This window comes from Sesamum indicum, linkage group LG10, assembly GCF_000512975.1.
Source record: "Sesamum indicum cultivar Zhongzhi No. 13 linkage group LG10, S_indicum_v1.0, whole genome shotgun sequence".
NCBI classification, from domain to species: domain Eukaryota; kingdom Viridiplantae; phylum Streptophyta; class Magnoliopsida; order Lamiales; family Pedaliaceae; genus Sesamum; species Sesamum indicum.
Genome location: NC_026154.1, coordinates 12,352,355 through 12,368,855, shown reverse-complemented (window position 1 = coordinate 12,368,855; position 16,501 = coordinate 12,352,355). Strand labels below are relative to the sequence as shown.

Genomic DNA, 16,501 nt, shown 5'->3' with positions numbered 1-16,501 from the left:
TTTAGGAGAAAATAGATTATTTGACATAATTCATGTTTGTTATGTATTTACGTACATTCACCATTAATATTATAAATTGTATGTACTGTCAACTAGATTTTCATTGAAAATTTTATAATTTAGTTTGTTTGTTAACTGGTATCTTTTAACAAATTAATTCTTGCTAAATTATATCAACTAATTAGACTTTTTGTAGATAATTAAACAATTTTGGTTGGAATTCAGCAATTGAGTTCAAATATAAATAGTAATAAAAAATAGATAACGGATATGTTCAATTAAAAAATTACTCCATTTTTTAAAATATGGAGTTGAGCTAGAATATAGATGATCATACTGAAAATTATGAATTTTGAAAAAAATAATATTGATACATATATATAAAGTCAATTAGTATATTTTTTAAAAAACTATTACAATTTAAAAGTTAAGCGTTGAGTTAAAATAAAAATAATCATATTGAAAATTATAAATTTAAGAAAATATTGTATTGATACATCTATATAAAGTCAATTATTATATTAGTTTATATCAAACATTGAAGCTAAATTAATTATATAAGTTATATATATATATAAAACATATAATTCCATTAATGCCTACTTACCAAATAGAGAATTTTTACAACTAAAAAAAATTTCAAAATTCTAGAAAATTAAAATTGAGTCAAAATTGCTCAATTTTGGTCAAAACATTTCCTTCAAATTTCCTTCAAATATATATACTAATAGATATGTTCAGCATTCCAAATCAATTGGTAAATTAATTATGGCGAGTACATCTTCAAGCTGAACACCCCCCATCCCCAACCCCCCAAAGAGAGAGAGAGAGAGAGAGAGAGATATACAAGATATAGGGAAGCACAAGATTTCAAGGGATAAATTACAAAAATGGAAACAAAATGATCATAGTGAGTTCGGAAACACCACGGTATACAACTTTTCTACGCCAGAAGAGAAGAATCATTTACTGCTTTCCAGTCCCAAGTTCTTCTGGATATCTCTGGTCAGGCTGAACTGCAAGGTGTTATGCCATGGAAATAGCGTACGTGTAACAGGAAGCTTCCGCCGAAGGTCCTAAATTATGTAAAACAAAGAAGTTGGAGACAAAAATGTCTTCAATGTACTGGAGTAAAGATGATATATAACTACAGACCTTTTTCGAGAAAGTATTCAGACTAGACTCAAGATTTGGTAGTTTGATGAATAAAATCACAAGGCTAAGACATTTAATTCAAGGTATAAGAAAAATATTGTTCCTGGGAACAGTGTATAAGCAGTTACATGATGCTCCAAAAATAGCAGGCTAGAGATTACGAAAATGATGGGAGGAGAACAAAGAAGTAGGCTGGACCATCAGAAGCTACAGCTTGGCCTTGAGAAGCATGCTTGCATTAGCAAAACTTTATTACGTATAATGAAAAGCTAAACTATGTAAACTCGAAGACAATGAATAAGCAGCATAGTAATTTTGTACTCAACTCTGAGGAGATGACTAAGAAAATAAAGTACCTTGAAAGTGGTGTCAGGCAAATTGGAATATGACACCTGCAAATAATCAGGTTCACTAAAAGAGTAGGTATATTAATAAAAATGCTTCGTCAGAAAGAGAAAAGGTAGGAACCTGAAGGGAATTCAGATACTCCGTCTCATGGTGGCGAATAATGGTGGTCAAGGAAACCGCACAATCATCAGGTGACTGAAGGGTTAACACATAGCAACAATATTTTGTTATTTCTGCAAAAGCTAAGCACATAGCAACTATGCATCTCTTTTCATATCATGCAGGTCTTCACCATACATACAGGTTTTCCTACTAACTGCAGTTAAGTCGGAGGGATAGTAAGAACAAATTGTCTTGATTTTGTTGAAGTCCTCTCCGAGGCATGGCGCATAAGAGGACCGACATGGAGGCAAATTGTCATAGAAAAATTTTCTAATTGCCGACTAGATTAATATTAGAATATAGTGTTACAGTTAATCTAGTAATGTCTTTAACAAATTACATTTGATATCAAGAAAGTTGGAGATTAGTAATAAGTCTCCCTTACAGTGAATTTTACATCTTTGAAACCTCAATGTTGTCAGCATGATCAGGCAAAGAGGGAATGTAGTGTCAAAAACAGAAATCCACTCAAACTTTCCAGTTTATGAGTTACATTATTCCGGCTAATGGAAAACATGCCTATCTAGACCAACCATCTCAGCCTTGTAAATATGTCTCATGAATTATATTCTAGATAGACCTACCATGCAATGACACCATAGTCACAACTATGCTTGTCAACATACCCTGTGATTGGACTGAAATGACATATCTATGTGAAAGGGGATGCTAGTGATACTAAATCGTCATTCATCCAACCAAGCATAATAGAAAGAATCTTGGTGCAGAATTCATTCTTAAGTTTTACCTGGAATATTGTGGAATCTTTGCATTCATGCTTTGCATCCAACTGAACATTTCCCTCTTCAAAGTAGTGGGCTCCAACCTAATAAAGTAGAAAGTTGCTATTTATTTCTTTTTCTCTATGGTCCCTCTTTAGCCAAAGTACAACAATGAAAACAATTAAGTAAACTCACTCCAGAGAACGATATTACATCGAGAATGAAGGAATACCTGAAGTTTACCTCTAACTTCAACAATTTGTAGCTCATCCTTGAATTCCATGTGCCATATTGACCGCCAACTTCCATTGCTACAAGAAACAATGGAAGTAATGAGGTGAAGCAAACATGAAAGAATCAGAAATCTCGTAGGGCGATAATGTATACTTAGGATGAATTTTCCAAGAGATGAAATCTACTGTATCATGTACCACATACACATAATAGTATATCTAATCTATTTTATAGTATTAGTGACATGTGCAACCAGACTTCCAATGCATCAACTTTGTCAAATCCCATTTGACAGAGGGCACTGACAGTACATTTTCCTGTCTTGTAACAAGTCTAAAGTAAATGAATTAATCACATTTTCTTTAACTTTCCAACTTTTTCAAATAGTTTATACTGAGAATCACAAGATTCTCCATTTGATTCTAAGTGAAGTCTGTATAAATTCATCATTACAAAATTTGAATGGTTATAAAGGCCTAATGTTATTTTGCTCATTTATTCCAATGGATATATTATTTATTCATCTTTAGAGTTGATTTCTTCAGTTGTCACTCAGTTACCTGGATGCAATAGAACTTCTGCACATTAATCATTGGAAAATCACTTGGGTTGGGTGCCTGTTTTATCATCCTTCACAAAATTGATGGTAATATACTATGTGAATTATGTTATATACAATTATCTATTGTGATTAAAAAATCCATGCCCACTATCTCTCCATCACAAAGCATGAATTTTACTCTAAAATCTGCGACTCCTCCAAGCATGTCTAAAAAAAAGCTTAGTCATACTTCCCGTAAATCAGCTCTAAATAATTAATTCATGGTGTCTTTCCACAAGGCAAAAAGGGCAAAAGACAGGAAAAAGAGAAGAACATTCCAATAGCGTAAAGTAGCATTCTGAGAATTGTTCATTTTTGTATTGGACCAAATAGGCATGGGAAGTTTACTTATTTGTATAGCCCACTTTAAGATAGAAACCCCTAGACAACCTAATAGAAATTGTATATTATTAGGTCAAAAATTCTTTATGCTTCATTCTAAACACAAAAACTTTGAAGAAAAGGTAGCACATCTATGTCCAGTTACAGTGAAGTCAAAAGATGCGTCACATAGTACAGAACTGAAAGCATAACATAATTAACCAAGAAACATAAGAATATAGCATATGTTATAGTATTGCAGTACTGGTGCTATGATAGACAGGGCGTACCAGAAATTTTGAGGGCTGTGTCTAGCAGCAGAAATTAGCACAACAAGCTCAAAATCTGACCCTGGTTCCTCCACGTCTTTTCCATTGGCACAATAAACTGAACACACTCCTTTTGGATATGCTTCACTGACATACTTGATAATTTCTGCATCCAGGGCACACCTGCAAAAAGGAATTTAAGGTTAGAAGGAGAAAAAACACAAGCAACATATAAACTCCCAGCAAGTGCAAAGGATTGGGGGAAAAAGAAAAGGAAAAGGAAGAAATAAAGGGAAAAAGCACAAAGAAAAGACCAACCACATCAATGCTTATTACATACTAAGCTTTATCAAACAAGATATAGAAATGCGTATCTATATGTGAAGCTTCCCTGTTTTCTCTGGCCTAAAATGAAGCAAAAACACAACCGTATGTAGGCTTTTAGAAGATATGTCACGTCAAATGCTTACATTTTTTGTCACAGGATCTAACCTTTCAATGATTGAACAAAACACACACCGTAGGTTTAGAGGGATACGTTCACATTTCCAAATATGATTCACATTAACACAATTGAATAGCAAATTCTTCATATATTCCAGTCATGCAGAAGGCAGCACATCGTTCCAGAAATATTTAATGAAGTGATTGAAACATCAAAATTAATACACTGTACCCTAATGCACCCCTAGCAGTAAGAACGAGGAGTTATTTGACATTGGCGGTTAACCAGATGACTTGGTTTCCACTGTCAGCTACGAAGAAAAACTGTTAGAATTATCCCACTCACATAAGGAAAACCTAGAATCCCAAAGTCATTTGGCTTGCAAGTAAATTCCGACTAAGTACATTACCAAGTATAACCTATTTCACTAAACTCTGATGATGTAAAATTACCAACTGTCACCACTAATTTATTGGAAAAATTGAAGATATCCAAAACTATGGCTTTTCAACCTCTTACCTAAAACTGCTCAATCAAACAGGACACTCAAATTGGGATGTTGGAAGTATCTTATAATCTCAGCAATATAGAGCATATTTTTTTATTACCATCTCCGTAAAGATTATATTGACTAGTATCCCATATTTGAACTTGCTCACGCTCCATTTCATGTGCTCAAGATCTGTTAAACAAGGCTCCCTAGGACTGGTAAAAAATCAGCTTAATCTTTGCCTAGCAATCTGAATATGTTAAGTTTCACCAGCATCCTATTGACTGAATCAATGGTTTTTTCAAGGGCCCTCAGAGAGCGAAAACCTTAAAGATAATGCCCGCAGGTCTTTATCTTTAATCCAGCTTTTGACGACCCGAGGGAAATAAAAAGCCTCCGAAAGAGGCGGCGAGAGCTGATTCGTAGAAGCAGCTCGAAGCTAACATCTTGATAAAAAGCATAAAACAATTTTTTTCTGAAGAAGCGTACAGTTTTGCAACAAGTAAGCACCATAGCATACCGATATTCCTCAATATATGATGAGGGAAGCTCTTCATCATTTGCTGGTCTAGCATCTTCACAGACCTGAATCAACATAAATGCTATAACATAACGCAAGGGAAGAAAATATAAGAGTTTGGCACGTATAAGATTGAAAATTTCTGACGGGCAAACATCCGTTTTTTACCTATTCCATGAAAAGATTCTACCATGTTCATGTTGACTAGTTTAAACTTTAAACCATAATAATGAGGGGACTGCTTACACCATGCTCATTACCTCCATCCCAAAGTAAAAGTTCTTTTCTTGAATTTAGCTTTTCATTCATATGATTGTGAAGTGAAAATCAGAATGCTCATGGGGTACTCCAGAGGAAATAGCAAGCATTATTGATGATAGAAAAGCATTTTGTAAATTTGCCGACAATAGAGAAATCTACAGGATAAAACCTTAATTATTCTAATCAAAGCACCAACGATCATGATTCACATAAACAAGAGGAGGTATAAGTACAAATGACAGAAGTAACATCTGAAGAAATGGTAAGTCTTCAGGCAGCTGCTACGAAACAGCAATTGAATAAAGGAAATTTGACACCACCTTCACCGTTCCCCTATTATTATGGGTAATTACGCAAACTCCTCTCTTAGTTCCACAGTGACAAATATCCCTCTCCCATAATCAGAATTTGGTCAAAGCTTGACAGAATTCATTAAAAGACAAGTTTGCCACCGACTACAGTTTTATAGTTACAGGGAAGTAGTTATAATGCTTTTATAGTATGAAAGGAGGTATTATCTTATATTTTGAATCTGTTTTTACTTTTTATCCTTTTGCACAGGAATTATCTGCAGCCACAAATGAATTGCTCCTTATGCAATTAATAGAGTACGTAGTGGATGCATTCATGTAAACTCAAGATAAGTTAACATTCAGGGGTATGGCAAGATATGAGAAAGGCAAAAACAATCATTGCTTGAGCTATCAACTGATAGTAGAGGGTAGAATATTTTAAGGAAACACATCGAGCACTGACTTCAGCTTCTACATATTGCTGAGCTAGGTAATTTCCTAATGTTGCTTCCGTTGGATCATGCTAGCCATAGTTCTTGGAAATGATAAACCATTATTTAGACAATTAACTTCCACGACGCAATGTATTCTACCCTTTTCTTTGGCAGTTGAGTATCTTTGCTGACAACGAGTATTTTATTAGTAAGTTGCTAAAATGGCAGGAACTTAATTAGATTGGTTCTTATGGTTTGTAAGTCCAAGGATCTATAAAATAATGGGATAACCCTTGAAAGGATGTGAAAGTTAGGTTTCATCACTTGACGGGGGTATAATTGTAATACTTTGTATAGCATCATCTAAATATACGAGCACCAATTTGGGAAGTCCTAGAAGTTCCGAAAATGACATCATCAGATGCTATCAGATTGGCAAGTGATGAATGTTAATCAGAGACATAAGGTGATACGGTATAAAATTAAAGATTGTTGTTTTTCCTATTCAAGCTAGGAAGGGCTCCAGAATTTAGAGGAAGATAGAATTTCCTTTTAAAATTGTGCTCTCTTTCTTTTCATTGCTTCACCTTCCATTAAATGGAGAGGATTGATGGTACATTTGTTTCCTTGTTTTTAGGATCAACCTACAAGTGGCATTAATCTATCAAAAACCTATCTATCATAACATATATATATATATATATATATGTATATAAGTGATACTAGCAAGGGGATATCTGAGTGGCCTTCCTTGGTGGACTTTTTGCATTGTCTTTGCAATGGGCCGTGACTTAGTGATTCTTTCTGGGCCTAGGTGCTGGGAGAGTGGCCTGGTGTATTTCGTTTCCAGGCCAACCAATATCCCATTCCTAGGCCTATCACCATATTTTATTCCTATCATAAGGGCATTATAATTTCAACTGAAGATGGAAGATTTGGGTAATTAACCAAAGTAACAAGTGAGGGGGCTGTAGTTATCCCTTGAATTGGGGATGCATCTACTAATAATAATCCGCCGAAGAAATGTTTCCAACAATTTCAATATGAGTGTTTGCCTAGAGACAAGACAACCTACTAAAAAAAGGAATGGGCCAAATCACTTTCACAAATCAGATCAAACTCCACAAAATAAAACAACCACCTAAAATTTGGCATGCAACGAATCGAAAGTTCAGAAAACCCTTAATTGACAGAGCAAAAAATAACGGACAAGAAATAAACAACAATTAACTTCATTCCCCTTAATTGAGATGGATTGTCGTTGCAACTCACTTTTGCAAATTCCAATATTCTAGTTCGGAGTTGATCATCTAGCTCTAGCTATAATCTTGGGTGAGAATAGGATATAGGAGAATTTGCAACTTGTTGGTTTGTGTAGAAAGAAGTAATTTAATAAAAACAAAAAGAAATAAATTTGACTACTTATGTTTCAACTTCTTCATGTCCTTTCAACAGAGTACAGGAAAAAGATAGATTCTTTCGCTGGACTAAGTCGAATCCTTTATTCTTTGTTCAGTTTATGAAATGCTATCCCTTCCCATCCAGCTTCCCAAAAGGGAAGAAGGGCAAAGAGGGAAGAAAAACAATGATTATCAAACTTGTGCAGTGATATAGACAAGTGTGATGTGAATCGTCAATCCATTCCGAGTATCAATTGTTTACAAAGGGCAATAGGAAATGCAGTGGGGACCTTTATACGACTTTAGGATCTATATCTTATATGTTATCACATAACATTCATTTTGTTTGATGCAGATACTATTTCTATAATGCCCAAATATGTTGTGTGAACCTTAAAGAAATAACAATATAATAAATATTTCTCCACTTGCGAGGATTTGTTTTCTTCAGATGTGAGAAATCTCGCAAGGACTGCTTTCATTATGACCCTCAGGGATGCACAAATGTAACGATTTAGTAACACAAACCATTTCTTTAGCAACTTTGCCTTTTGTGCCCAGAACCTACATTAGGTGAGAACATAGAGCAAAGAAATATGAGTTTATGAACAATTCTAGCAATGAACTGAGTGCTTCAACAATTCCTAGAAGAGTGGAAGAGAAAAGCAGACTTTAAAATTGTTCTTTATCATGCAAACCATGGAAATCAGTAGTCTAATTTAGTTCCTGAAATTGGATCAGTAGGAAAACTGCAGGCAGCAAGTAGTTCAGAGCACTTCGGAGCTGGTTTTTTGCAACTGCGACAAAGCTGCCTAATTACAAACTCATTTATCTCTGAACTTTGACAAACATATAGGGCTTGTGTCTAGATGATCATTGAAATAAGCACTTCAATGAAATGGGGCATCCCGTGCCCCCACTATGTCCTTAAACCAGAAAAAGACATCACCGCTTTGGTGCTCTTTGCAGATCTCATAACTACATTGAACAGCTTTGGTTATTGCATATTGATTACCACCTTTCTATTTTGCAGCTGTTCTTTTATCACGTCCCTTAGGACACCTTCATTATACATATACACGAGATGTCTCTTTCTCTTAGACTCTTAACACTTTGATTGATTGAGAGTTTTCTTTGTGATCAAAATTAAAGAATCAACTGGTTTCTTGACATTGCAGGTTGTTGGCTTGGAAGCACTTTGTCCTACCCCCCAATAATTATTAGGTGATCTCACTATCTACTAAACTATGTGGTGTGTCAACTCATTAGGCATCTTTTTAGTGTTCATATTGCTAAGCTGTTTTGATATGTTGATGTGCAACCATAGGATAAATACTAAAATGAAAACATTCCTCTCCAGATAAATTCCAGATTAATGTGAGCAAGGCCTGATCTTGTTGCCAATAAGAAAGCACCAGAGTCGAAAGCTTGGTAAAAACAAAAAGGCATCATAAAGTCCTGCAAGCATATTGATTTAAGACTCATCACTCATGGCAACAAGACGAACCAACTTACCTGTTTCACATGGTCAACTCTTGCAACTTGGGCAGTCCTAGGATCAAGATATTCATTCTTATCAATCTCGCTAAATGATGAAACAATAACCTGCTTACAGAAGATAAGATATTGAATCAAAAGGCATGAAGAGCTAGTTGTCTATTGGACTTCATTTCATTAGGGCCTACTTTAGCCAGGAAAAAGGAATAACCACAAATATTTCAATTCTAATTTCAAGGACAATTTTGCATGTCATCAATTATAAAACTATTTTATTAGAGACTCTGTTTACGATCTGCCAAGTTATGTCTGTATAAGTAGATTGAGAAGCTTCTATATCAAAACGGGCTGAACCAATCCAGAACATTGAAACTCCAGAAAACCATGCTTGAGAGAGAAACTACTGTAATCAAGAATTCTGCATTATATATTTCCAACGAATTTTCAATATTGTACAACATGTTCATAAAATAGTTACCAAAAAAGCTATTCATAATTCCTAAATGCATACACACAAATTATTGAAAGTGGCCAATCTTGCATTATCATTATGAAATGGTGTAGGCATCTGATACAGCAGATGCTTGCAGAATTGAGCTAATTAAATGAAATCTCCCAGAAAGATGCTCTATAATTTTCAACCTAATCTACACCCAAATGCCCCTTCACTTGAAACCTCACCATTTAGGAAGAACATTTCTTAAGTCTGAACAATTTCAAGATAAGAATGGCACCCAGCAAGCAACATCAGAAGCAACAGACCAGTAAATGAAACTCACACTTCAAAATAAACCAACAGTAATTAAGCAAAGTTCTCACATCATCGGCGTTACCTCACCACTTCTATCCGGAAACTCGAGGCAAATCATGTGGGCTTTGTTGTAAAGGGGAAAAGCCTCGGCCACCGCCGCTCTATACACTCTCTCGTTCTTCAAAACCGCCCTAATATCTGAAGCCAACATTTTGCACAAACAAATTTCATTTCTGCCATTCACCAAGCTTACATTCTTGTTCTATATACACGCATTCCTAAGCACAATGTTAGATACCTCTGGCGACGTATTGGATTTCTCCGGCCGGAGAATTGAGGAGAAACCATTTGGCTATCTCCATTTTCTGCTTGTCAGTGAGCTGAGACGCAGTTTCCTCTTCGTCAGACATTTTCTGAGATCCCAAGGGTTTTGGAAGTTTTTTCAATCAAAACTTTTCCCTCTGATGTATCTAAGCTTATATACAGTTAAATAATAATAATAATAAGGGGATGCTATAGTGCCATGTTTGGTTGTGTTTATCTTTAAGTGGAAAATATGTATTTTTAATTTTATATTGATGTTGGTGTACAAAATGAGAATATAATTTGATTAGTAAATGAAATCTTATTTTATATTATTAGTGGTGTCAATCATATATACTTTTTTATTTGATTAAAATTATAGTTTTAGTTTTCGATAACGGTAAATTGCATTAATGAAAAATAATAGTACAATACGGTTCAAGCATCAAAAGTCCCTTCAAATCAGGGATCTTCCATAGTCTATAAGGTCCCCGTGTACTAACAGCTGAGGGGAGTTTTAGTTTTCATTGTTAGCTGTGGGTGTTAAAGCAATATATCTCTTTATTTGACTTTATTACTAGTAGTGTCAAATTAAGTATATTTTTTATTTAAATAAAATTCATAGTTCTATTTTTTATTGATCCAAAATTATTAGTAATGTCAAGAGTAGTAAGCAAAGACGAGTGTAGGGTCTGACTTGTTGGCATCTATCGGTAACGAGTCAAAAAAAATATTTAGACCATATACTGTTAAACGATTATCTTCTTGTGCTAAGGTTTCAATCTTTCAAAGCTAAAAGTATGTTATTGGACAACAAATTCTGTTTGTCCGGAACTTGTGACATGTTCTCAAACAAAAGATTTCAAAAGCCTCAATTGACGATATTTTATCCATGAAAGACAAGGTCCAAGTCGTGTTAGTCTCCATGACGAGCGTCTGAGAGATTGATGTTTCTCTTATAGAAAAGAAGGCAGTTGATTATGATAGGGCGAGACCAATGTCTTCCAAAAAGTTTACCGAAGGAGAGACTTGCTTGGCAACTTATTAAAATTAAGGATTGTCCCGCCTAAATTAAAGAGTACAAAGAGATTAATCAATTTAAGTCTACAAAGAGTGAGTTGGAGCGTATTAGGAAAGGATATGATGATTTGGAGCGACAAAGGAAGAACTTGTTTCATACTTAACACGATAACATGAATTGCTGCAAAGTGCTCAAGCTGATGTTCGTGAGATCAAAGATGGATTAAAGCACTTGAAAGTAATTCTCCTTTGAGCAAAGAGACAATGAAGTTACTTGAAAACTTCAGCAATAACTCTTGCAATTGCTACGGAGAATTTAGGAAATTTAGGTCCCTTTGTTTGTTACTTTGTCCTTTTTTTGTTGTTTTTTTTCTTTGCCCCTGTGTCTTGACTGGGATTATGTATTAGAAAATATAATTTTTTTCATCTTGAAATCTATGAGTATGCTTCAATATATCTTATTTTGACGACTTTAGATGAGAAATAAAGTTCCTTCAAATGTTATGACTGAATTTAGAAATATCTAAGTTGTCTAAGCAGCTTATTGAGAGACTCAAGTCATTATGTAGTTCAAAAAGTACAAAATATTTAATTGGAGGGGAAGGTTGTTTACAGTTTACACTCATGCGGGCTAGGAATATCCATAGATTAGTCACCCTGGACAAGGTGAAGTATTTCTACATTTTAGCCACATGAAATACTTTTAGTTGGAGTAGATTAGAAGTTTAATCATATGCGCTATCGCTAGTGATAAGCGTGCATAGTTTATGCTCATGTGGGTTGGGAGTTTTTTTTTTTTTCTCTTTCTTTCTTTTTTTCTTTTCTCTTTTTTACTTTTTCTTTCCTTCTTTTTTTCTTTTTTTTCTCAAGCAGTATTGTTAAAAGATTTTCATTATCGAGCCTATTCTCAAGCCGTCTTCAGCACCAACTATACGCACATTTGTGTTGACTTTTATGACAACATATGGACCATCGGATTTGGTGAGAATTTATTCCCTATCTAGTAATTATAGGCCTCCTCACTGTGAGTGCCAAATCATTAAAAGAAAACTGCCAAACCTTTTTATTAAATGCCTGGATAGTCGAGCTTGGTAACACTCGAGCCTTTGTTGTACTTCAATCTCTTTTCATCGAGAGCTTCCAATTTTTCAAGTCGTATCCGAGTATTTTCTTGTTTGGTAAGTCCTTGTATCCCTATCCTTAAAAGTGGAATTTGTTGCTTAGGCGGAAGGACTGCTTCTACTCCAAAACCAACACATAGGGAGTTGCTTGTGTAGGTGTTCTATGAGTACTTCTATATACCTAAAGAGCTTCTCCATCTTTTCATGCTAATCCCACCTTGACTTCGCCACCATTTTTTTTCAATAGGTTGCACAAGGTTTTGTTAAATGCTTCGACAAGACTGATGCAACAACCTAGTACATGGAAATATTTATTGCTTAAAACCAAACTTTTTAAATAACTTGTCTATCAAGCTATTGCAAAAGAGCTTCCCATTATCAATGATGATATACCTAGGCACCCATAGCATAGCTGTAAATGATATTAATGCATATAAAATAGTGACATTTTGTTTCTTCACTTCCTTAAGAGGTACCGTTTAAGCCCATTTAGAGAAATAATCAGTTACTACCAAGATATACAAGTGACCACTGGAGGACTTTGTCATAGTTCCCACAATACCCAAACCCTAAGCGTTGAGAGGCCATGAAGCAATGGTAGGATCGATGCAACGATTCAGGTGGTTGGTGGATAAGATTGATGTGAGATTAACAAGGTTGACATCTCATTTCATAGTTCATGCAATTTTTAACCATAGCAGGCCAATTATAACCTATCCTTTTTATGTGGAAGTGCACCTTTGGTACAGAATGGTGAGCACCATAAATTTCTAAACGATCATCTTCTATAGTTTGAATTTTTTCATCATCACTTAGACAGCATAAGAAAATTCCACCACACAAACGTCTATAGAGTATGTCTTTGTAATAGATAAAACGAGATGCTTGTTGTCGGATGTCGGCCCTTCATCGTGGATCATTAGGTAACTTCTCGTACTTTAAATAGTCAATGAGTAGTTGTCATAAATCTTCCTTTTCAACTTTGGAAAATCTAAATGACATGATTTTCTTCTTCTTGGAGTGTGTCGTCCTCATCATCACTGAAGATTGGTAGTATGATCCAACTATTATTAGTATGATCCAACTATTATATATCGATATACGTGTTTTTTTTTTATCGGTCATTGAAAGTGAGAGGTAAGTTCGCTAATGCGTCAGCTTGTCTATTATCTTTTCTTGGTAGATGCTTAAATTCTACATCTCCAAGCCATCCCATAAACCTTTTATGTAGTCTGGTACGAAAGCAACTCAAGCTTTTTGACTTCATAGAGACCAAGGAGCTAATTGACTACTAACTGAGAGTCTCCATATACCTTGAGATGCAGTCATTCTATGTCAACAACCATTTCCAATCTAAGAAATAGAGCTTGATATTTCGCGATATTTTTTAAACGATTCTGAGTCAAAGTAAAGGGGTAGGGTAATACTTCTCCTTTAGAGGTAACAAAGACAACTCCAACATTGGTTCTTTCTTTGTGGGGGGCTTAATTAAAGTCATTTTCTAGGGAGGTGTGACTTCAATTATAAGAACATCTTCATCGGGTAAGTCATCGGATAACTCCCACTCTGCAGGCATGAGATGATCACCTAACAAGTCTGCTAGAACTTGCCCTTTCAGGACATTTGGGGGAGCGTATGTCATCTCAAATTGTTGCAGTTGATGGTACCATTTCACGAGTCTATCAAAAAGTACTGGCTTTGTCATGACATATTTCAAAAAGTTTACTTTTAAGACGAGATGAACACTGTGGGATTGAAAATAATGCCTCAACTTCAGCATCACAAAAATGGGTGTCAAACATAATTTTGATATGCGAATAGTTAAGCTCGTGTGGCATCACCTTTCTACTCAAATAGTATAAATCATTATCCTTTCTTTTATCGCTCCTCTAGGCAAGTAAGACTCCCACAGAGTGTTGTAAGGCAGCAACCTAAAGACTTTAGGACACTTAGGAATAGGTACAACCAACAAGGGGGAATGTTTTATCACAAACTTCATCGTACTCGAAAGGTACATCCTTCCTCGTCAGACGACTATAATGGTTGATGACAACCTACTAAATTTGAAATAATCTTTGAAGATATGTTAGCTTTCCATGCAGGCTCTTAAGCTTGTGGATGTTTTAAGGTTCTAGTATTCTCATTATGGCATCAATCTTGACTTGCTCAATTTCTATAGCCCGCTGGTGGATGATAAACCCAAGACATTTTCCAAATGTAACTCCGAATGTACATTTAGAAAACGCTCAAAAACTTTCCTCAAAGTCACGAAGATGATCCCTCTTTTCTTTTATTTCACAACTAAATCATCAACGTAGCATGCGATACTCTTGTGAAACATGTCGTCAAAGATCTTTGGCATAGCTTTTTGATACGTGGTGCCATCATTCCTCAGTCGAAGAAGCATTACTTCGTAGCAACATATACTTTTAGGAGCTCGAGATGCCGTCAGTCCTTCGTTATTGGTGCCATACATATTTGATTATATCCAAGTGATACATCCATTAAAAATAAGGCTTCATGAACTATAGTGACATCTATTATTAGTTCAACAATTAGTAATGGAAAGTCATCTTTGGCGCATGCATTATTCAAGTCCCTAAAGTCAACACACATTCGAATTTGCCCATTCTTCTTTCTCATCGGAACGATACTAGAAATCCATGTAGGATACGTGACCTCTTGAATGAAACCAACTTTGATGAGTTGTTTACTTCACCTTTAATCAAAGAGATCAACTCAAGTTGAAATCTAAGTTGGGCTTGTTTGATAGAACAAGCTCTTTTCTTCACTTATAGTAATGCGCAACTACTTTTGGGTCTAGCTGGGCATTTATCTATAAGACCATGCAAACACGTCTTTAAATTCCTATAGTAGCGAAATGTGTGTTTTCTCTTCCTCTGGAGTTAGTGAGGAACTTGTGTAAATTGGCCAAGGATCTTCTATGTTACCTAGATGGACTTTTCGACTCATCGACGACGGTTTTAACACATTCCTCATCTTTTAAAGGGCATTTTCTGCATTTTCTTCTTCAACTCATCATTTTCAATTTAAGTGATGTGGTAAGCTTGGGCAATATCTTCTTTGGCATCACCACTCTTCTAAAATATACAGACTTATCGTAGTCATTACCACTGCTAATATAATTAGGCGAGTGGCACATTTTCCCTTCATCCTCATCGTCATGCTTGCATGAAGATCATGTTTTTCGCTTTAACCTTTAGGAACCAGTTAGAGTCGTGTGAGATTTCATTCTAGAAGGGATCAAGCTTTTACGCATTGGTGTACACGAAGACTTACCTTTTTTTTCTTTTAATGTGTATCTTAAACATGTTTTTCTTTCGACAGACCACTCTTTTGCAGAGATCCAGTCTATTGAAGATGGATTAGTTGTTGTCCCATGCACCACTATTCTATGTGGGTCAACTCTATTGAAGACAGATTTTTGTAGATTTTCTTCCCTTTTGTCATCTTCAATTGAAGAGAATTCTTCAGTGACATGATTATTATTGCCCCTCTTTATGGCAATGCAGATAGGCTTAGGAGGGGTAAAAGTCGAGGCCTACTCAAGAATCATGAATCACATATCCCTTTTCCTTCAACATTACTTGGGTAACGTTGAGTCTATAGCACTTATTGTTGGTGGCTTCAGGAGGAAGTTTCCCAATGGTTAACCTTTCTTGTGGATTATATCTAACTTTAACGAGAAGTTTGAAGGCTTTAGGATCATATCCTTTTTCATCTATGGCCAATGCCTCATGTCTTCTTTCTTCTTCTTAGGTTAAGGGAAGAAATCCTTTGAGTGGAGGATTAGATGGTTGATTCATATTGATCTGAGTCAATGGTAAAGTCAGATTCTTTAATAATTCAGCTTCAATAATATGTGATTCGTTCTTTCTCATGCATTGAATACGACTTGGTTTTTCTAGGGGTGGAATACTTTTTCCTCTTTTAGCATCTTCAATAGAGTACTTAGCATCGGCACAGTGTGGTTCGACTCCGGTAAAAGATTTGTTATCACCAAGCACTTTTTTTATAATGTCATTGCGGCAGTATTTGAAATATTGATGCCATGTCAAAGGGACCATAGAATTTTCATGTAACGAGGGGTATTGAGAAGCATGTTATAGGAAGTTTTGGCATCCAAGAAAGAG

The 16,501-nt window shown here is 35.4% G+C and overlaps 1 protein-coding gene across 1 annotated transcript; it reads right to left on the bottom strand.

The window, feature by feature from the left end:
- Nucleotides 689-10,374, bottom strand: LOC105172387 (F-actin-capping protein subunit alpha). Its single transcript, XM_011093783.2, has 10 exons — nucleotides 10,202-10,374; nucleotides 9,986-10,101; nucleotides 9,171-9,260; nucleotides 5,268-5,332; nucleotides 3,834-3,995; nucleotides 2,620-2,698; nucleotides 2,414-2,491; nucleotides 1,624-1,698; nucleotides 1,512-1,547; nucleotides 689-1,076 (listed from the first exon to the last, which is right to left on the bottom strand). Exons 1-10 carry the CDS (start codon nucleotides 10,311-10,313, stop codon nucleotides 963-965), a joined length of 927 nt encoding a protein of 308 aa, XP_011092085.1. The 5' UTR covers nucleotides 10,314-10,374; the 3' UTR covers nucleotides 689-962.

What these genes read in the sequence shown, in the direction of transcription:
- LOC105172387 (XM_011093783.2), bottom strand. Translation starts at nt 10,313, where the DNA reads ATGTCTGACGAAGAGGAAACTGCGTCTCAGCTCACTGACAAGCAGAAA. An exon ending in AATCCAATACGTCGCCAGAG is followed by an intron (nt 10,102 to 10,201) that starts GTATCTAACATT and finishes TGTTGGCTTCAG; the next exon opens with ATATTAGGGCGGTTTTGAAG. An exon ending in TCATATATTGAGGAATATCG is followed by an intron (nt 3,996 to 5,267) that starts GTATGCTATGGT and finishes TCCTTTTTGCAG; the next exon opens with GTGTGCCCTGGATGCAGAAA.